The 22,395-nt window shown below is 38.0% G+C and overlaps 1 protein-coding gene across 2 annotated transcripts in view; it reads right to left on the bottom strand.

The window, feature by feature from the left end:
* The window catches only part of ARHGAP10 (Rho GTPase activating protein 10), a 136,152-nt gene that overhangs the window by 51,573 nt on the left and 62,184 nt on the right, over positions 1-22,395 (bottom strand). For both annotated transcript variants that reach the window (XR_004417981.1, XM_033060516.2), the window contains exons 8-16: positions 22,204-22,333; positions 20,818-20,924; positions 18,121-18,215; positions 15,285-15,366; positions 14,226-14,268; positions 12,918-12,983; positions 6,631-6,705; positions 1,662-1,749; positions 437-495 (exon numbers count right to left, since the gene is read on the bottom strand). Coding sequence is in view for 1 of the 2 variants with exons in the window: in XM_033060516.2 (XP_032916407.1) it covers positions 437-495; positions 1,662-1,749; positions 6,631-6,705; positions 12,918-12,983; positions 14,226-14,268; positions 15,285-15,366; positions 18,121-18,215; positions 20,818-20,924; positions 22,204-22,333 (745 nt within the window). In the remaining variant the exon portion in view is untranslated. The remainder of the gene's footprint in view (positions 1-436; positions 496-1,661; positions 1,750-6,630; positions 6,706-12,917; positions 12,984-14,225; positions 14,269-15,284; positions 15,367-18,120; positions 18,216-20,817; positions 20,925-22,203; positions 22,334-22,395) is intronic.

Raw genomic sequence — 22,395 nt, forward strand, 5'->3', positions numbered from 1 at the left:
AAGCCAGCCTACACACAGAGCTAGCAAGGCATTGAAAACAAGGGTCAGGCAGCTGTGGTTTAAGGACTCAAATGGGCTCAAATTAGTGTACTTTCTTTTGCTAAGCTTCATACTCTTTATAAATGGAAGGGAAAAAAATCACAGATAAAGTAGATGCTTACCATTATACAATTAAGATAATAAGAATAAATGTTTACACTGGTTATCCAAAAGTTTTTCCATAAAAGTAAAAACTGTGTGAGGCAGTCACATTATATAAGACACACACTAGAATTAAATACTGATTAAAACATATTCTTAAATCATTTCTTATTTCTTGTTTCTGCAGTTTTACTGGGATGAAGCATTTTTCTGAAATTGCATTTGCAGAGTACTCCTGTGGTCACAACAGCACAAAAACAAAAGATTTCTATTTGAACTACAGTCATGTATTTACTGGCAGGAACGATGAAATCTCCATGCAACTCATACGTCATCAGTGGCTCTGGAAGACTTCTGTAAAACAAGGATGACATAATAAATTTAACTGTATTTTCTCTAGCTACATTAACTCTAAGCAGGAAACCTTGTAAACATTCAGTAGCATAATCCTCATACTGGAAGCAACCATTGTTACAAAGGCCCTTGAATTCAATGATTTCTAGAACAAAAGGAAAACCTGATATTATCAGGAAAATAAAACTAAATGCATCCATTCACCTCCCATGAGCTGAAGTGATGTCTCTATCATAATATACCTTTCCAGTTTCAACACCAAGATTGTACACAAATACTGTGCAATTCATTCTTCATTAGCACTTTTTAATGCTAAGAATGACTAGTCAATCCCTTACTGGAAAGACACTAAGGTCCTGACAACAACCACCACCATCAGAGTAAAAACCATTTATTACATTGACTTCACCGATGCTCATGAAATATTGAATATCTCAGTAAACACTCAGATGGGAAATACTGTAGAGGAGAAATACTTCATCATGTACACTTTTCCTTTTCTATACTCTGAAAGAGTTGTATCCTTACGATATTTCTACAGCACTCATTAATAGTGGTTGTAATAATATTTTTTTAATACAAATATCTGATAAAAAGTACAGTGTTTGTGTTACACTACAAGAGCTAGACAAAAGTGCAACATTTTATGTTCTTAGGCAATTGAGTAAAATAGTTTTATCAGGAATTGGCAAAGCCATTTGAATAGTGAACATATTTAAAATTCTTATTTAAAAATTTTAACACTCAATATTACTATTGCACACAGAACATCAGAGCAAGGGTCAGAAGGAAAAGAGGAAAATATTTAAAAATTCACAGCCTTCTTCCTTCTCATTCCACCACACAAACACAAAAACGAAACAAATTTTAACAATCTTAGCTAACTTTCAGTAATGACTCTCAGCAAGTTTAGTAACACTTCAGGTTTCTGAACCATCAGTGAAATGCTTCTGTGTCTAACACCAAACTGTTAGGAGGCTTCTCTCATATGAACATAAGTGTTGTCAAAGTATTTTGCTTCCCTCAAAATAAATAACAAGCATATTTGTACAAAACGAGCTATTCCAAATGTAGCAAAACTAACTAGTGTAGCTTAACACACTGCACAAGAGAACTAAAATAAGAATTTATACTCTAAAAACCAAATGAAGAAGAGACAGCCTTACCGCAGATACTGCTTCATAGCACTAGTAATTGTCTTCACCTCCCAATCTACAGAGTTTTCCAGGTCAACTTCATTGCAGGTTTTTGAATCTAGAAAATAACCAGAAAGAGAAAAAGGACATGAAAAAAGGGAACTCTAAATCAGTATGAGCTACATGAACAGCAACACATTGACTTTCAACACTACATGTTTGCTCACATGAGCACAGAAGCAACGTCCTTCTTGTTAATATTTGGTGATATAAAGAAGACCAAATACCAAATCTGTTTATAAATTCCATTTTCTTATTTTGCATCTAAAACTATTTACTGCTGATTTTTTCTTTTCTTTAATGAAGGATTAAAAATCATATAAAAAGATCTCTATAGCAATTGAAATTTTCACACCTCTAATTAAACAGAGAGATGTTCACAAACACAGAAAGATGTATGAAAACAGTTTAGGGAAAAAAGACCCTCTAAGAAGAATTTATCTTTTACTCTCTTCTTTCTTATTTAAAATGATAAATTATTTCCATAATTTTGCTTGTAAACTGTTGATGAGAACAGTCAAAGTGCAGCATGACCCTCTCTGCCTTGTGAGAAAACCTTTAAGAGGGGCTTCCAAAGTGGGAAAAGGAGTCCTTGTTGAATGTTTGCCTTACTTGATTAGTTTTTAGCCACTGGACCAAAAATAATTGCTTGCTTGACCATTTGTAAGGTCCACAGAACTCCCAGTTGGCAGAGTCTCAGAACAAGACAGACCAAACCAAAAGGTTTGCCTGATTGACCCAACAGGTTGAAGACTTCTTGACAGATTGAAAACAACACAGCACACGGGAATGTTTTGCAATCAACAAAAAAAAAAAAAAAAAACCACCACCTTTTGGCCTCAAAAGAGGATACCCCATAGCTAGTTGACACAAAAAAAGAGTATATGTATATGGCCAGCCTAGTCCAATGTGTTTGCTGACTTTCCTGTTGTTATTTACTGCCCCATGGTTCCATCAGTCACAGCAGTGGCTGACACAGATTACGTGTGGAGCCGTTCATACGATTCAGAATTCATTTGTTACTTGGCTTGTCAGACAAACGACAGACACATTTAAAAAATCAAATTAGGATCCCTGATTAAAGGTGCAGTCCTTTTACCGGGACTAAATAATTTTGTTCTAAAAGCTGTGCCAAGCAATTATTTCTGTAACTGAATATTCTCCCTCATTATATCAATTATTTAAATCTCATTTTAAAATACAGGTCAGATAACATTTTCTAGCAAACTGTTACTAGCCAACCACCACCCAAAATACTCAGAATTGTCTCAGATATAAGCTTCTTTTTTTCTCTTTTTAGCATGCTAGCGGTTTCCACGTTCAAATTCTCTTTTTTGAGAAGAAAATTTGTCTCCTGAATTAATTAAATAAAAACTGCCATCACATCAGAAGCTACAAAATCTATGGGGGCTTTGTTACTAAACCGCTATGCAATATCCAGTTTTTAAATAGCTGCTTCATAATCATCAACCTCCTTTACATTCAAAGTATGCACTCTGTTCATTGAAATTTGTTGATGAATTTTGGGAGGAAAACAACAGGCGTCTGAATTCCAAAGTGAGCCTCTTAAAATAAAAAATAGAAGGTATTGTCGAAACATTTCATTATCTCTTGGAGAAAAAAAAAAAATCAGCCCTGCTACAGACCTCTGGTTTGACTGTAGAAGCCATCAAGATTTAAAGACATGTTCTTAATTTTTGGTTTGGCATTTACTTTACATTGCTTTCCACTCTATCACCCTATTAATTCTGTTATTCCTGCTCCATTTTTCCCCTCTACTTCAAACATCCCATTTCATAAGAACTGGAACTTCAACCAGATTTTAAGAAAAATTATTCCAGCTGTTTCCATGCTACTTGTTCATGTAACAGCCACTGGGCACTGAAGGGCAACTTTATGCCTGGAAAACCATGCATGTTTAAGGAACAGCATTTGACAGATCAGCTCTAAATTTCATGCAAATTTTCCTGACAATAAGGGAACCGGAGTTTATAAAAAACTTATAAAAAGTTCAGTAAAGTTGGTCAGGAGAAGACTCTCTCTGCTTTCATATGCAATATGCCCACTCTATATGTGCATGTATATTGTCATCTACTGTATATAAAATAATAAGGAATTCTATGTTATTATTTTGAAAACTTCTGGTTTTGGGAAAGCAGAAGTACCTGAAGGTTTCCTGCTACATGCAATATCTGGTATTTTTCACACCAGACAGCATATCAGAAATCAAACCTGAACTCATCAGCAGAAACTGCAAGTCCTCAGCAGTCCCTTCCCAGAGGCAATGGTCCATCTGAAAGCTGATCTATGCAGTGGTTTGTACAAAATCTATGTAAGAGCGTGTAGGAAATGAGCCACGGCAGATCCATAACGCCCATCATCGATGAAACAGGAACTGGGCCCTGATGAGTCTCCAGAACTGAGACTCCTGATGGCTGACAACTCACACTGCAGTGTTTGTAACATATTTCCATCATACTGGAACTTCCAGCTTTCTATCCCTGTTTACAGTGAGATATCTGGTCAATTTAACATTTTCTTTAAAGGTAGAGAGTGTTTTCCTCACCAAAATAGCACAATATCAGTTACAGGTAACTTCATGGACAAGTTAATTGCAAATTTTTATTATTTTTTTTTTTTTTTTTAAGCAGAATTGTATATTTGATTGCTAAGCCTTATTTTGCAAAGACTTAGCTCCACTAGATTTTTGCATTAGAGATGAAAATCTATGCATTCATAGTACTAGAAAAGCATATGTTGGTCTTCTCATACTCCCTTGACTCTCAGTCTACTTTCCAAAATTCTACAGAAAATACTCTGAAAAAGAGAAAACTACAAAAAAATTTACGTCTCTGGTTAACATTTGGAAGACTTTTTTCACAACAGGCCTTTCCAACTGTGAACCTCATGGTCAGTGATAGGTAGCTTAAAACACTTTGAAATCTTATCAAACACTTTAAAATACAGAAAGTTAATATGAGTTTTTTATGATTCTGAAAAATGTTTCATATAAAAGAGTATCTAAGAGTATGCCCAGAGACAAAAGATTAAAGATTAATCAGTCATTTTAAATTCTCTGTACCACTGTATATCAAAAAGGAACCCTCTTTGTTCTCCTCTGAGGACAGATAGATAAAGAGTAGAGATAGGATCACTTTCAACAAATCATCAGAAAAGAGCACCTGCTTGCACCCTAACTTTTTCTTGTTCAGTATTTTGCCTCATCTTGATACCACTGTATTCTTCCTATGTCAAATAAATATATGAAACTTGGGAATGACAAAAAATGTTGCTGATTTTAAAAAGTAACTAAAAGCAGATGCTGGAATCCCCAGTAAACTCTTCCAGCTGCTACTGAACCACTGGCAACCTGTGTCTATTTTATTTGGATAACAATAATGGCAGCAGGGAAAATCTGCCTGCCAGACCTGCACGCCCAAGCTAAGCCAGCAAGAACAAAACTGAAAAGCATCTTGTGATATCAAATGCATTTAATCAAGGCTCTCTGAGTGACAGCACGTCATTCTTCCCATGGTCAATGGCTAAAGATGGTTATTGCTTACTGAGGCTAACCCCAACATAGATAAACAACTATGAAAATCTGTTATAGATCAGTCATTTTTATTAATCCCACTTCGCATTTCCAAGAGCCTTTTTTCTATAATACTTTTAAGGTTTACTAATGGAGTACTTCAGGGTGCTGTTAATATTGATTAAAGTAAGACATCATAAATTAATATTTAGCAAGGTCATTATGACAGATTGATATGACATGCAGGTCCTCAAGTCTCAAGATGTCTTATCATTTCTGATGAGACAGGCTGTTTGAAAAAATAAAGGAAGGAAAAGAAAAAGTCTTACAGGTGGCACTGAACTGACAGCAGCGTATAATATAAAAGCGCTTTGTCATTCACATAATGTCTGGGGTAACGAAATGAATTCACTTTCTGGCTTCCTTCAGTTTGCAGTGCCAAAGAACACTGTGTTATCAGCACAGATGGAGCATGCATGGTTCTGGAGAAGAGCCTGGTGCAAACTGCAAACAAGCTTCTTTGCATACCAATGAATCCCTGAGAATCAGACCTTTGCTGTCAAGTGACAGGTTTGGAAGCTCTATAAAAATGAACTAATCCCAGTGGTCTTGTCTGACTGCATGTACTGTCAGTGCTCAGGACAAGAAAGGGGGGAACATGGCACATTTTGCAGTCATGGCTACTACTTTGGTGAGAGATATCAGGCAGATAAGGATTTCATCCAGGTGCCAGTATTTCTCTGTTTTTCCCTCCCCCAGGGACAGCAGCATGGCAAAAGAACTCCAGTCACTAGAATTAAAGATACATCAAAATTTCCAGAAAGAAAAGGGAGGAAAAACTTTCTGCAAATTATTTTAGCTAACTGGGTATAAAAGAGCCTAAGATGCTTAAGTTTACAAAATCAAATCCTTTCTCCATCTGTCTCCTGCCTCGACACACAGTTATTATTAATACATATATCATGTCCCTCCTCTTAAACCAAATATCTCTTTAACAGTAGGCTTAAACTGTCTCATTTTGCACAGTGATTAACTAAAGACATGGTATGTACACTTGCACATTCTAGATAAGGGAGAAGAAAGGTGGAAATTTCAAACAATAAAGCAACCAGTTTCAAACTTTCCTGACTTCGGTATTTTCTGATCAGATCCTTCAGTTTAGGCTGCTTTAATACCACTTCCATCAACCTTGAATGAAGGACATTCTTTGCTCCTATATGTCTCATAGCATTTCTTAATTTAATCATACCAACTAATCCAGATAAACTAAAGTAGGGAAACTTACAATAACATGGTGATTATTTGCATGGACTAGAGCAAACTAGTGGCAGGTGCTTTAAAAAATAAATATTGACAGCAAAACATGAAATAAAATATTGAAAAAATAGTTGTAAAATAGAGGCATACCCATCAACAAACTCAGAAGTCTCTGGACCTTTGAACTCACCCCCACAACTCTGTACAATCCTTGGTCATTTATACCTATTATGTTAAAAAAAAAAAAAAGCAGCATGAGATCAACTACAGTCAAATTTAGCATTAAAATTTTTGCCCCAGGCAACAAATTTTCTTCAAAGACAGAGAGACTACATAGTATTAACAGTCCTGAGAACAACATTATGAATGAAGCATTACAAGAATCCTTTTGTTACTCTGTTTTTAAGGGAAGTTCACGTTATATTTTGATAAAGATTTCATGTAACACAATTCCACTTCTGAAAGTGAGAGGAGAAGCAAACAGGAACAAAGCTTTGTTTGAAAATAAATAAATAAACCACTGTCTAATTTCAAAATTTTTAAATTGCATTTTGGATACATCAATAGCCACAATGCAAGAACTGAACCAACAAATGCTAAATTGAGATTTCTTCAATAACTTGAACATTTCTTTTTTCCCCACAATATGTGGGGAAATACTTTGGAAGAAGAAAAACTTAAGTCTATTCCCAGTCTTCAAAACCAGTACTTTTCCAAGCTTATAAATGTTTTCCATTTAAGATACAAGGCCTCATTCCAACCCACTGTGGTCCACACAGGAGCTACATCCAGAGGCACCACCAAAAGCTACTGAACAGTTTTACTTGGGATGAACAGAGGAGTCATAACCAGCACAGTATTTTCCCATTCTGTATGAATACTGGACCACTTTCCTGGCATTCCTCTGTGCCCTTCCATCATCTCACATACATTCACTTCCCTACCCCTTTTCTTCCCCTGTTTTTGCTTTCCATTACATTACCCAGTTTTATCCCCAGGGAAGTAAAATTGTGAATATAAATTGAAGAAAAACAGGAGGGAGAGAAAGCGCAGGGAAGAAAAAGGGCAAAATAAGGTAGACTTTGTCTGCTGCATTGTTTCAGGGCCCAGATAGTGGGAGGTAAAATACTACAGTACACAGATGTTTGAGAGGCCTCATAATAAGCAGCCATATACAAACACAGTCTACCTTCATAATCACACTGGCCTGGAAGAGTAGAAATGCCACAAAATACCTGTGTTTCTACTCCAAGGAAACCTTTTCAAATAACAGATTATGTGGTATTCTTATTCAAAATATCCTTCAACAAAGGAAGAATTGTGGAGAATTCCCAGCTTCAATACCAAGCTGTTCCAACAGAGAGAAGGAAAATTAAAACCAGTCATATGAGAAAAAGTTTCTTCCCAAATAAATATTAGATGAAGTATGTAAAAATCATTAGCCTTTTAATGAATTACTGTCAGACAGAGCCATAATACACAGCAATAATTCTCAATATGGTAGAGAGAACTTGGCATTTTCTACCTCCTCCTCCTCCTGCCTAGCCTTGCTGCATCTTTTCTCTCTTCTCTGATGCTTTCCTCTCCTTCACACAGTCTGCAGCCTCCCTGGCCATCCCAGATCCTTGAGCCTGCTCAATTCCTCCCTGCCAGCACTGCTCTTTCCTCTGTCCCAGCAGGGAGATGCCAGGCTACAGCTGCAGCTGCTCCTTCCCCTGCTTGCTCCACCTGGGCAAAACTGGCCCTTTTTCCTCCCCAAGATGCAGGCACTGCTGAAAGGGTGCTGAGCCTTAAGCTAGAAGCCAGGTTCAGAGTTGGCTCAAATTAATAGAATAAGCCAGATCTCCTTTATTTTATCTGTGCTCATCAAAACACACAACTCTGGAGTATGTTCACAGCTCAGCTGTGCACAAAAAAATGAACTGAAAAAAACCCCAGATATGTGGCCACAACACTATTAGTCTCAAAATAGGAATTTATCAACACAACCAAATAAGTTTTCCAATGATCCTTAGAACAAGTATGATAGCATGCTATGCACCACTTGGAGAGACTTAAAAAAAAAAAATCTCAACAATATAGCCCTTGATACACTCCAAACAAGAATGCACTACAAATCTGTCCTGAGAGCAGCAAATGGTTTTGCTTCAAACTTCTCAGAGGTGTCCAGGAAAATTCTGGTACCAAACTAACACCAAGCTTTGCCAAAATGCATCACATTTTTTTTATACAATGTCTTCTACTACTTTCAGTACCACAGAACAAGCCTTCTGCATCATATGCAAGATGCTAAAAAGCTGAAGAAATACTGTCACACTCAGCTTTTGCTTATCTCAGAAGTTGATTTGTGATTTCCTGTGCTTCTTACATAAAAAATGGGGGGAACCAACTGTGCTGATCCCAAACATACATTTACTGGCTTAGAAATAATAAAGGTCAAACCACAAAACCTGTTCCTCAGTATCAAAACAGACATGATAATGCAGAGTCTCTGGAAAATGCCAGTATTGAAACTATGACAATCCTCCAGCAATAATCATGAGTCTGTGATAAAGATTATCAGATAATTGATCAGTTTCAAATTCATCAACCTGAAAAAAGCACAGCTAATTGCTAGCAGACACCAAGAAGTGCAAAGAGGCATTAATATTTCAACACAGTTTGAGACGATACCTTTAAAAATACTTCCAAATGATGTTTTACTTAAAATATACAAACCTGGTTTGAAACAGTCCTATTTCTGATTTCATCTGCACATTTCAGATCTTCAGCACATCCAACACTGATAATGCTTGGCATTTACAGAACACAATTGACAGGATGACTCATTGCAAGGAATAGCTCACCACAGCCTGAAATGCTGAAGGGTTCAGACGCTGTGTCTGCCGGCTCAACCACTGTTGGCAACCTGGAGTGGTGAAGCCCCACAGCACAACTTCCTTCATATTTACATCAGCTCAAGATGTTTGGCTGCCTGGTACCAGAATTTGGCACAGGCACACAGTTTGTGAAGAAAGCGATATGGTAATTTATACTATTGTAAGCAAGGTAGGTAGTAGGTAAGTTTACTTTGACCGGCATTGTACATGAGGCTGACACAGACTTGCAATATAGCTGCAAATACAACTTTTATACCAAAGTCCATGGCACAGAGACAGCCATACAAGTGACACTCTAAATTCAAGGTAATGACAGAGGGCTTTTTGTCACTTGCAAAAGTTTTCTACTCCCTCCTCACCATGTACTTTCTGCCTGAGGAGCAGCCAGCCTGGACATGCAGCTCAATGCTGCCATCTCTCTCCGCAGCTCAGATTGGCAGCTCCAGTAGTTCTAAGCCCAAGATAAACACTGCTCTGGCAAACTTCACCCATCCCATCCCCTCAGAAGGCACAACCAACTACTTACACACAAAACATGCACAGAGCCTTTACTAGTGGAGCAAGCAGCTCTTTGATATTTCTATAAACATCTACCCCATTCTATTTTCTCAGTAGAGAATAATAAATGAAATATTTCAAAGAGAATCCCAAAATGCTCTCTCCAAGACAAAATACAGGTGCACATCCAACCAGCACAGTGCTCAGTATGTGAGACGAGATACACATCCTGATGCTTCAGCATTTCATACCAGGTAAAGCACAGCAAATCTCTTATAAGACAATGCTGAATCAGAAGCTCACATGCATTTTAATCAAGACACTGATTTCTGTGCTTCTGTTCATTCAGATCAAATAATTCCCTTCTTGGCTTTATAAAAGGGAACATAACTAAGAAAAAATCCAGCCATTGACAAGTTTATGTTCAATATCTCTGTTATGCTCTTCTCTCTCTGAATACCAGACTACTTCTGCTGTGACATGACAAGACTATTCTCAGTTTCCACCCACACTAGACTGTCCTCTCTTTCCACCCACGCCAACCTCACACCCATTATGATTAAAAGAGATAAAAACATGGCACACAAGCACCGTCTCTGAAGAAGCATCTGTCCTGTTTTCTCCTGCTGAATATAACTTGCTTTTGATGTGTTATCATTAAAGTAAAATAACCAAGTAAAAAATTGTTTTCAAGAAAAAGTACAGGTAGAAAATTCTACAGCTTGAGAGATAGATTTTCTTCATCAGTTTGTCCAAACTCTTTCGAGACACACAACTGAATGCTCTCATGACCCTCCATTTGTTTGCTCAGCAGACATCAGCAGAAGGTCCTTTAGAGGTTTTTTGTCTTGGAGTTGTTTACTTGTTTTGTTTTTTAAATTAATTTGATCTTAAGTTCAGAATCAGTAAACACAAAATCATCAACAACTGCTTCAAATTTAATGGACACATCAAGTGGATTAAAATCGACCCAAGGGGATTGTTGAGTTCCTAGAAGGCACCTAAATATATTCTTGGAACAGCAGAATAAGAAATATTCATTGAAAACTGATTTATTTTCTTTCTTGAGCACTTTCCCCCAAAACAAAATTAATAGACACAAGTCTTTTTCATTGCTAGTACTTACCACAAAGCACTCTACTGACCGCACATCTTACAAAGGCTGTGTACAAGGGGACAGCAAAGCTGCAAAGTCTCCATAGACTTGGGGAACTTTAATTCTTTCCCAGGTATGTTTCAGGGTAGATCCCATTATAGGGAGACATGTTGCTAACCCATGAAAGCTCATAATTTGTCTTGAACAAGAGAACTACACAAATACTTTGCACCATCCTACACATCCTAAATCAAGGCGTAAAGAACAGAGTGAATTTAAACCTCCATTCAGTTTAACCTACCCACCCACAGCCCTCAGGGGGGAAAAAAAAGCAACAAAAACCATTTTTCCAAATAGTCACTTCATGAAGAATGTGTTCACATTTTTTCCACTGTTGTGTTCTTGCTTCATTTTTCTTGTAGGGTATCATAAAAAGAAAAAAAAAAAAGCACAACCCACTACTTGAAGAAAACTATTTGAACCCATTTATAAATAATAAACCAAAGTATCGTATACTCCACACTGCTTATAGTAAGTAGAATTCATGAGATATTGTAAAACAGCCTGTAACTGTACTATAGGCCAAAACTCACCTTTCATTACATGAGGACATGCTACCCTTTTTATTAAATCTGCCTCATTCACTGTAAAGAGAAGATCCAGACTATATTGAGACAGGGTTTTACAGTGAAAACAATTTATCTTTAGGACGCCAGCTTTATCTGCAATGTTTCCCAGCTCAAATATTCAGATTGCAAATGCCAGTAACTGAAATTTTAAAGTGATGAGACAGGCAAACTTATCTGAAAAATATTCAAAAGAACAGACCAAACAAAAATAGCACCAGATAGAATATGGCCTAATCTGGAATAACATCTTTAATGCATCAGACAGGACTGATAAAAAAGGTCTAAGAGAAAAAGGATTTCAGATACTTCTTGCTGTTTAAAATTCCGAGTAGCACAAAGGCTGTTTTTGTTCCTAATAATATTGTATAGTAAGTGTATATATGAAAGACACTTTTTCAGTAAGATGCTGGCCTGACAGCAACTTGCTCTTGAACCTGCTCTTCTGCTCATCTTATTTAGACTGGACTGTGATACACAGAAAGATGCGACTATTCTGCCCTGTGCAATGCCAGACCTCTAGAAAAAAAGATACAGCTCCTGAAAAACTCTAAGTGTCCCCTTTGGGAGTAGGAAGGAAAGTCAACAATTTTGGAGAAAGCCTAAACGCACACAGAGAAATTACATCTCTTTTAATAAACTGAGAAATATATTGCAACCTTACCTACTGTCATGCCTTCACCTCTTTTTTAAAAGCCACAACCAAACAAGCTGGTTCTCCACTCAGTGCCATATACAACGCAGTGAGCCTACACACTTCAGCAGAGCCTCTCCAAAATCAGTCCCAAATACCTCTTGAATACTGTCTGCACACTGACCTCTCTCCATCTCCAATGCTGGAAGTACAACAACCAGTATATGCAACAATAAATACTGACAGCATCTTTGCCCCTGGTGTGATAGTAACTCCATGAAAAGTACTTCACCACTTTTTGTTAATCATCGGCCTGCTCAGCTACTGTTCTTCTGCCTTAAGAGATTGGATAGAAATGAAACACTGAAATAAATGTCTCTGTTCTAACAACAAAGCAAAGGTACAGGGACTGCCTACAAAACACAGGTTTCTCTTAGCTATTTTGCACAAAAATTGGCTCCCTTTGTCAACACAGGTTCTATTCCCCACTTCTGAGCACTTTTTGAAACACATTTCTTGAAAGAAGGCCATGCATAAAAGGATGGGACTGGACAGACTCCTGTCTTGGTCTGTGTAATCAGTGAAATGTCTTTCATGGGAAAATCTTTTCCAGAATTCTACAGGAGACTTTACCACACAAGCCTTCTTCACAGAGCAGACCAGCTGCTTCTATCTCTTCACAAACACATTGGGTTGATCGTTACCTCGTGTTTCAACAGCACTGATGCACTTTTTGATGATGGTGAACCCAATCTTATCCAACTGTGCACCTACAAAAAAAAATGAAAGGGATTGAACAGTTTCAAAGTATCATTACGATTATGGCTTTCACTGAAAATAAGGCTGGAGTTAATCATAAAGCTAGTACTTTTGAGGCAATGCTGTAAATATTCTGAAGTTGGTAGAATACATCACTTTTTATAGAGAAATTCTGCTTTTCTCCTTCACAAGCCTGCCTAGCCAAAGTAAAAGGCTTGTTCTGGTGATAGTGGCTTCAGTGAATCTGTTCACAGCAGCATCCTTTGAAGAATGGGATCTCTGATTAGTTACACATGTTGGCAGATGCAAGATGGAATTTAACAGTACTTACTGCAACATCGACAACATCTGAGAGAGTTCACCAAATGGGACAAGGAAGTACTTATGATGAAAAAACATAATTATCAACAGCAGGGCTTTTACTGAGTCCTACCCTCAGCCAAAGAAATTCCCACACTAAAGATACAGGACACATGTATATCATTTCACAGCAGTTAATGATCTGACTACATGAAAGCAGATGCATGAACAGGACAACAGCTGAGCTCCAGCATTCCTTTGTTGTTCCTATCTTACTCTTTTTCTTCACATCAAAACTCCATTTACAAGCTTATGTTGCAAAATTGCCCTTCCCCCAAACATCTGGCCTTCCTGCTCCTAGGGACCTGGCCTTGCACCATGAAAAGACAAATCTGAGGAAAGATTTCTATTAATAACACCAGGATTCAGCTTTAATCAGCAATTTCAAGTTTTTTAAAAAGCAAGCAGAAATTGCCTCATAATCAAAGAAGGATACCTGTCTTCACTCTTATACTTTGCCAACAGAAGAAAGCTAATGTTGTCTAAAGAAAGCCATCTTTTCTATTCCATTGGTTTATCTTTTAAATGCACAAATTCAGTTTTTTTGCTGATCTTGACATTCAGCAGCAACTGCCTTTAAAATCGAGACTAAGAAATTGTGATGTATTTACATATAAATTCACCCTTGAATCAAATTCAGGCATGAAGTAAATTGGCAAAAACCAATCAGACTGTTTCTCCAGCTTATGTCCAGTCCTACAGTTCTTATGTATGTACTGAGTTAGTGTGAAAACCCATTCATTACAAAATCCACAAGTAATGTTCAAAACTCAGGATTTAAAAGTGAAATAATTAAGCTGGATCCAGAGGGGAAAAAAAAAACAAATTAGCTTTGCCTTTCTCAATTGCAAAATATTAACAAAATCAGCCTCAATGATAATTCAAATACTTACTTCCCTCTCGTTTTGCATTCGCTTTATTCAAGTTGATGAGCACCTAACACAAAAAGAGTAAAAAAGACAAATTATTTTAAAGCCTTTCATGAAACCAGAAAAAAAGATACTCTCAACCTAAATGTTCAGTAGGCACAAATACAGCTGTTTACAGCCTGAACAGAGCACCACCAGCAGCTCTAACAGCAGGACCAGAGGTCTGTGCCTCCTCAGAACAGTGTCAGCTGCAGCCACTGAAATCAGCTGGGATTTATATGCCCCATGTTCCAATGTTTCTCTGCAGGTTAGATTCTCACAGTTTCAAGGTCATTCAAATTATTAAGAATTTGATGATTCCTGGGACTTATGTCTCACTTTGGCTTTCCCAGAAGTTGTAAACTTACTGGGGAGTCTAGCTCAACCAACATGTTGTGGTGATAAACACCTCTGCAAATGAAACCAGACGAGTGCAACAATGAGGTCAATCCAACCTACAGCTACTGGGGCAGACATGTGATGCTGTCATTGTCTAAAAAACCCCAATATTTCTGGCCCACAAGACCAATATATTTATCACTGTAAGAATACAAAGCATGTTCCAATTCAACATCTCAGACCTGTTTCCTGATGCAAGGCAGAAATCAAGCAAATTCATGTACAACCTCAGTCCCATTGACAAGAAATTTTTGATCTGTTTTTTAAAAAATTAAATAATAATACCATGTAACTCACTCATGCAAGTTTTGCCACTGGAATGCAGCATGTCAGCATACATGCTTATACTAGACATTTTCTACAACACCAATATTATCACTGGGATGAGAAACCATTTATAAAAATTGATTGCTGTCATTACAATGAAAAATTCTTATATATCAGCATTAGCAGTTATCTACACTGAGCTTTACCAAGTTGCTCATCTCTCTTGAGTTTTATTTCACTTCTATCCTTTATTCATTGAATCTATCATTTTGCAAACTACATAATCCCAGTTTATTAAAGTATAAATGGGATCAGAAAGCAGAGGGTGAGAGAATTCCCCATTACACTATAAAAGAATATTTTCAAAATGATGCTTACAGCTTCTTTTCCATCCAAGGCTTCCATCCACAGCTTCCTGTCTTCTTCAGAAAATGCCTGCATGGTCACAGGAACTCCAGGTCTGCAAATGTACCAACATAAAGTAACTGCATTCATCAGCAACTAAAAATTGCCTGTCAAAGTCTATTTCTAACTACAAGAAAAACCCATTGTCCTAAAAGTCAGGGCTCATTTTCTTTTGCTTAATAACTGAACACTGCTGATTTTGAAAATAAAAGGTATAGAAGTGATACATGCAGTAAGAAATAGGGAGCACAGCGAGGAAAAAGGAAAGCGAATGAAATCTGAACACTATTTATTTTAAATAGCACATTGCTGATCACCTGCTGATTCCAACACTGGCTGGAGTTACTGAATTTTGTGAATTGTAAAAAAAATTGGACTTCCATTGTTCTCTGATGACAAATGGCATTTGTTAACTCAATACATAATTTTCATCTTTAAAGCAGCAACTATCATCATAGTTTGCAAGTAAATATCTTATGAAAAAAACATCTTAATTCAGTAAAAAATGAAAACCAAACCGTTTACTTATTTTCACTAAATTATAACTGTCAAGGTATCAGAGTATCAACCTAGAAGTAATACATCAAACTCAGTATATGCTATATGGAATATCATTTATTTGTCTTCAAAATAAAGTCAAAGGAAACAAAATCTTCCCTCATTGTCCTGCATTGGAAAAATTAAAGTCTAGGTAGTATTTCAGAAGGATAATGCTTTTTATCAATAACTCCGTCCTAGTCTAGAAGACCTTCTCTACTATAAACTTTAAATTTCTCTTTACCACTAGTCACCTTCAAATAAACATGATGCAGTACTAGAAATAGAAAAAAGTATCACTTCCCAGAGATTTAACCAGAATCTTAGCACCCTCAGAGCCACAAATATCAGAAGAAAATACAACCATCTCAGCTTTCCTTTTGAAAGAAAAATATGCAAATTTTCAACCAGCTCCAAGTTATGCTTAAGTCATACACAAGCCTGAATGTTTGCTACTTTAAAGTCTTCCCTAAAATTTTACAACCTCACCTCCTTCCAAAGCACAGTACCAAAGAAAACCCCATGCCCAGCTGTCAATCCCTGTGTTATTTTTCAGCCTGGACAAGCTGAGGGATAAGTGTGCCCTGAACTGATACCAAGGAAACAAGCTAATAGCCTGCAGCACAGAACTAATCTCCATGGGAACATCTCAGTACTACACACATTTATTATTGAAAGAAAAATGTCTGATATCAAGGTCACAGTAGATCAAATTGTGTCTATTATATCAAGACAGAAAGATGAACTAGATTTTTTCCCCCTTTTACCAGAGAAGAGAATGAAAAAGTTTTTTGCAGGATCAAGGAAACCCTGCTCTCCCATCCATCTCTGTATAAACTCCAGATATCCCACTGAGCAGAGGACACACGGAGAGGGACAGACTGACATTTCTCAAGCTACTCTTTAGCCACATTATCAGACTCAGAAACCTATTACCCCTACTGACTAATCAACACACTGACCCCAGAGGAATGCTTGAAATATAAATCTTTACTCCCTTTGGCACTGTTGGGACACTTAGAATAGCTAAACCACATCCTCCTCAACTCAAAAACACAAGTTCAAACCATGCTGTAGAGCGATGACAAACATCACCTGAGCTGTAAATGAGCATCTTGTCATCTGCCACATGGGCTACAAGTTTTCTGAGGGAGTAGGTGCTTCACATCCCTTTACCCATTGCTTGTTCTAGGAATGAATATGCTTCAGGCCAGTCTGACTGGTCACACAAGCTCAGCATAGACTCTAAATTTTGAGTACATAATCATAGACATCTGCAGACCATTAGCAATCACAGGACAGAGGTGGGGGAGTGGTCTGACAGCATTGGCCCTGTGCTTTTGAAGTGAAAAACACTAAGAATCTGATGCCCAAAAAACCCAAACAGCCTATAAAACTTGAAGACCTACCATATTATAAACTAGCATGTAGTTAATTGGTATAAGTAACGAGCAAACATATATATTAAAAGCAGCTCAGAGGGGGTGGATGCAAAAATTCAGGAGCAATCCACTAATTTATATCTAGCATTTAACTCCAGACATCATCCATTTCTGCATCAAAAGAATGTAGCATTACCACAGCAATATTTATTTGGAGTACCTTATTAAGTTGGATACCCTCACTTCATAAATGAAGGAAGACTAGAATGCTGTTGAAAGACAATATTTATCAAATTTTGAGATCCTTTAGAGAAAAAGATTAGCAAGTCTTTTCTTAAGAGCAACAAGTGGTGTTTCAAAAAGACAGTTGGCAGCAACATTCAAGATGCAGTGGATGATTATACCAGGCATAAAAAGCCTCAAAATCCCAATAATCTTATTTCAATCTGAAAATCCACATATCCCCTCGAAAATCCACCATACCCCCTCAGCAACCTATCACTTTGGAATACAGGATTGTGATACAATGCGGTCATGTCAATATAAATTATTACTGCAATCAGTCTTTCACTATGGCTTTATGAACTTCAATTTAAACCATGTTTCTTCACTATGGTAAAAACTCTGAATAGCTCCTCTTAACTTTGGCTGTGCTTTTCTTTAATGTGAGCTCAGGCAATGCCTACATTTCAGTTTAGTTTGCTTCTGCCACACACTGCTGAGGTAAAGTCCAGTGAGCCATGGCAGTCCTTGCCTGCTCCTCCAGTAACAATTCCCATTGGAACTCTGACTGAGGACTGAAGAAACCAGAAGAAAACACAACAGTAACTTTGCAGTAGTTTAAACTAGTACTTAAAAAGAGCTCTTCCTAGTGAGCATCCCAAGCTTACCTGTCTGAAGCTTCCAAGTCAAAACAGAATCGCCTGTCTATTGTATCCGCATTTCTTTTGGTGCAATACGCAAGGACAAAGAGTTCCGCATCACCCTGTGAAAAGAAAGTTTTTATAAGCTTGACCCAGTTTTTACAAGTTTGTATAAGCTCCCTAAGTCAGCTGTACAAGGCAAGTAAGGTAAATTTACATTAAACAGCAAAAGCTATACTGAAAACTGACACTTGCAAAAGAATTCGCCCATGTTTGCATTTCACTTTTCCACACAATAACATAAATTCTGTGGTCATTAATCTAAAAATATTGAGTCCCTTTTAGCTGGTACTTTACAGAATGACTCAGTACCACAGTAAGTTCAACTAACAAAAATATTTTGCACTGGTTACAATATAAACACACAAGGACTTTTCCCATTTTGTGTCAGCCACAGTGTTTTCCATAGTAAAGGCTACGCTAACTCAAACAAAAGAAATGTTCTTTACTATCTGTAACATGTCTTACATGACCGACTCTTTCTTTCATCAAGACCAACACCAGGATCTTATTTCACCCAGGAATCACAAACTCATCTGTGAATGCTGCCTGAGTTGTAGCAGATTAAATCAGGATTAACTCCACATTCTAATTACAGTAATTTCACGAATACAAGCCGCACTGCTTTGACCAAAATTTTGCTCCCATACCGGGAATGCGGCTAATATTCAGGTGCGGCCAATATGTGAATAATTTTCTGACATTTTCAACCCTGGGAGCGCAAACCAAGTCAGTGCAAACTGCAAAGTCGAGCTCCTGCCAGTAAAACCCTGCATTTACGCGGTTGTTACAAATTGATACTCTGTTGCGTGGCGGGTGGAGCTGTTCTGTGCAGGCAGCAAAGGGGGTGGGGAAGGCGGGGCAGTTCCCTCCTGCTGGCCCCATGGCTCGGGGGGGGCAGGGACAGCTCTCTCCTGCTGGCCCCGAGGCTCGGGGGAAGCAGGGGCAGTTCTCTCCTGCTGGCCCCACGGCTCAGGGGAAGGCAGGCAGCTCTCTCCTGCTGGCCCCACGGCTCAGGGGAAGGCGGGCAGCTCTCTCCGCTTGGCCCCGCAGCTCGGGGGGGGGCAGGGACAGCTCTCTCCTGCTGGCCCCGCGGCCCGGGGGAAGGAGGGGCAGTTCTCTCCGCTTGGCCCCGCAGCTCGGGGGGCTCCCGTCCCCGCGTGCCGCCGCCGCAGGAGCAGGCAGGCTCCATACCCGGCTCCCATGGCCGCCGCAGGTGCCAGCAGGCTCTGTGCCCCCCCTGCCGCCGTGGGGCAGCGCCGGGCCAGGGTGACCGAGCCCAGCGGTGGTGGCGGCCGGCCCCGAGCATCCCCGCCAAACGGCAGTGCTGAGCTGGGCCACCCAGCCCTGTCGGCAGCCCCGAGCCCTCATGGCCCGAGCCGACCCAGTAAACCCCGCCCTGCCGCGATTCTGTTACTAATTGGCAACTTTGTTGCACGCGGGTCCTCGCTGCAACCACAGAGCGGCTTATACTTGGGTGCGGCTTATTTATGGACAAAAAACGAAATGTTTGCCAACACCCGGCGATGCGGCTTATACTCAGTGCGGCTTGTATTCGTGAATTTACTGTATTTCTTGTCTTATTCAGCATCTCCAGACACAGAAGGCTGTCACTGCGGAAGGAGGAACTGCAGGGGTTTCCAAATGGGAGTTCTTTTAATACAGCAAAAATGGCTTCATAGTTGTTTTAGAATGCTGAATGACACACATACTTTATACTGGGCAATGTACTAATTAAAATGGTTTATTACGATTAGACTAAATCAAGAAAAAATTCATAGAAGTTCTAAATTATTAAGGAAACCAAATACCACTAATTTTCTGTACATTAGGCTTTCCAAATCTTTTGAAAGATTCTTTCAAATCCAATACATTTGTAAATACAAAGAGTTCTCAAAATTATGAAAGCCATCTCCCCTCTGCTGAAACTAATAGGATATAATAACTTGATAAAATTACAATGACAAGATTTTCTGACCAAATTTGAAGACAGGACAGGGTGCTGCATTTACAGCATATTGACCTCAAGCCTTAGTTTCCAGATTCAGATATCCTTTTTCCTTGCAACAAAATGCATTTTATCCCTATCAGTACATTAATTTAATGTGTCATCTTTAAAGGTAATGAGTGCCATCAATTCCCAACTCTTTCAGTAGAATTAAAGCCATTTAAAGATAAACAAAATCTTGGGTCTTGAATATTTCAGATGCTTTTAAAGATATCTGAAATTACATTCAGTTATCAGTAAAAATTATAATTCTATTAAAACCCACTTTTCTAGCCTCACTTCTAGTATTTAAATCTCCAAAAGAAAGCTATCAGAATCATTTAATAAAGAAATTTCTAGGTCTCTTATATTTTCCTGATTTATACTTTAGAAAGTTAAAGGATAAACAGGATTCTAAATAGTGGAACATTCCATGTTTATCTGTGCCAGGTCTTCTGGTCTTCTAAAAGGAAGCAACTGAAAAGTCTAGAGAATTCTTACCTATTAATCCATCCACACTTTAGGTTAATGTCCTTCAATGGCAGACTGAATTGCATGAAGAAAGATGGAAAAAAGGCAAGGAAGGTAGAGGGGGAAAGTACTTAACATCTTATCTGGCACATTCTCTGATCTTAATACAGGACAAGTGTAAGAGTAGAATATATAAATATACATACAATCTTCCCTCCTGATCTGTGTTCAAAGGGGATCATGGAGAACTTCTTTGTCTCTTTCCTGTACATGCAATAGTGCTTCACCCAACTGGAACCAAAGGGAGCAGGTCCTACATAACACAAAAGCAATGAATAGCATGTACTTTTTCCAGTTTCTGCATTCTCTTCACCTGCTTTATAAATGATACCTAAGAGTCCTACTTAATTTTTAACAATGCAGTATTTAAAGCAAAAGTACAAATTAAGAAATTATACACACATCATACAAATGTTGACCCCTGCTTATTCTAAAAACCAATGCATGTTGTACTTCACTCTTATACTTAATGACAAATGGAAAGAATTATTAATGCATCTTTCTCTCAACTACTACAGACAAAATAGTTTTTCTCTATAAAGTAAATACTCCCTTGAGACTCTATTTAGCAGAACACAGAAAGCTAGATTTACACCTGGTAACTTGAAGCTAAATAATCACAGATTACCACACTTCCATTGCAAGTTCTAAACAATCTCTTGATTAAGGTCTGATCACAACTTCTGACATCAGAACTTCTCCTATTAAACACTGCATACCCTACACAGAAGGCAGTTTAGAGGCCAGCTTACTGCAAATAGTATTGGTGAGATTTGCACCATAATGCTAACTCCTCAGACTTGGATTCTGACCCTTTGTATCTCATTATTTCTATTACTTGACTTTTTCTCAAAAATCGGTCTGCAAATGAATCTTCTCACTCTGTAGGAGCAAACATTTTAAAAACATGATTTATGCAAAATATTTAAAAATAAATAATAAATTACAATAAATTGTCATTCCTTGAGCAACAAGAGCTCTGCATCTTGTTTGGCTTTTTTACTAGTGTGAGAAAGATTTATAATTGTTTGAAGTGTTGACAGGATATGATTTATGTGACATGCACCTTCACAGCAAGAATTTTAACACCAGCTACCTAACATATAGCCTGATTTATTTGACCCTATCATCACAATTAGGTAATGAAAGTGTATCAATGAATCAAGGAAATGACACTCAATTTCATCATACTCAACAAGCCAAATTTTCAGAGGCTAATTTGACAACTCATGTTGCTGGCTGACAACAAATGTTTGACAGTTCTAGGGGAGGTCATTAGTAAGGGTTTAAAAATAAGATGAAATCCATTATTTGGTCAAACAAAACTTCCCTGAATCCAGTCACTTTTACTAAAAACTGACACATTTTCAGCTCCTTATTCTTTTTATGAGTCACAGTAACAATGCTGTTAAAAACTTTGAAAATATATTTAGATTAATCAACTGTAAACTCTGCATCTTCAAGTTACCTGCAGAGATAAGACTTGCCCATATGCTCAATATGGGCACTGTGGAATACAAAATAGACCTTACTTTTTTCCTGTACGTAGAGGTAGCCTTCCATTGTGAAGTGATTTGCTCTTTTATGTTCCTGAGGATTTCTTCTGATCTTGTTCATGAGCTCCTCTACCTCTGACCTTGTTCCTTCAAAACGATTTCGTGTCTAAAACGAGACAGCAAAAACCCTTTGGTAATGAGAGAGGAAGAAAGACTTACTCTTCCTGG

This window comes from Catharus ustulatus, chromosome 5 (genome assembly GCF_009819885.2).
Source record: "Catharus ustulatus isolate bCatUst1 chromosome 5, bCatUst1.pri.v2, whole genome shotgun sequence".
Lineage (NCBI taxonomy): Eukaryota > Metazoa > Chordata > Aves > Passeriformes > Turdidae > Catharus > Catharus ustulatus.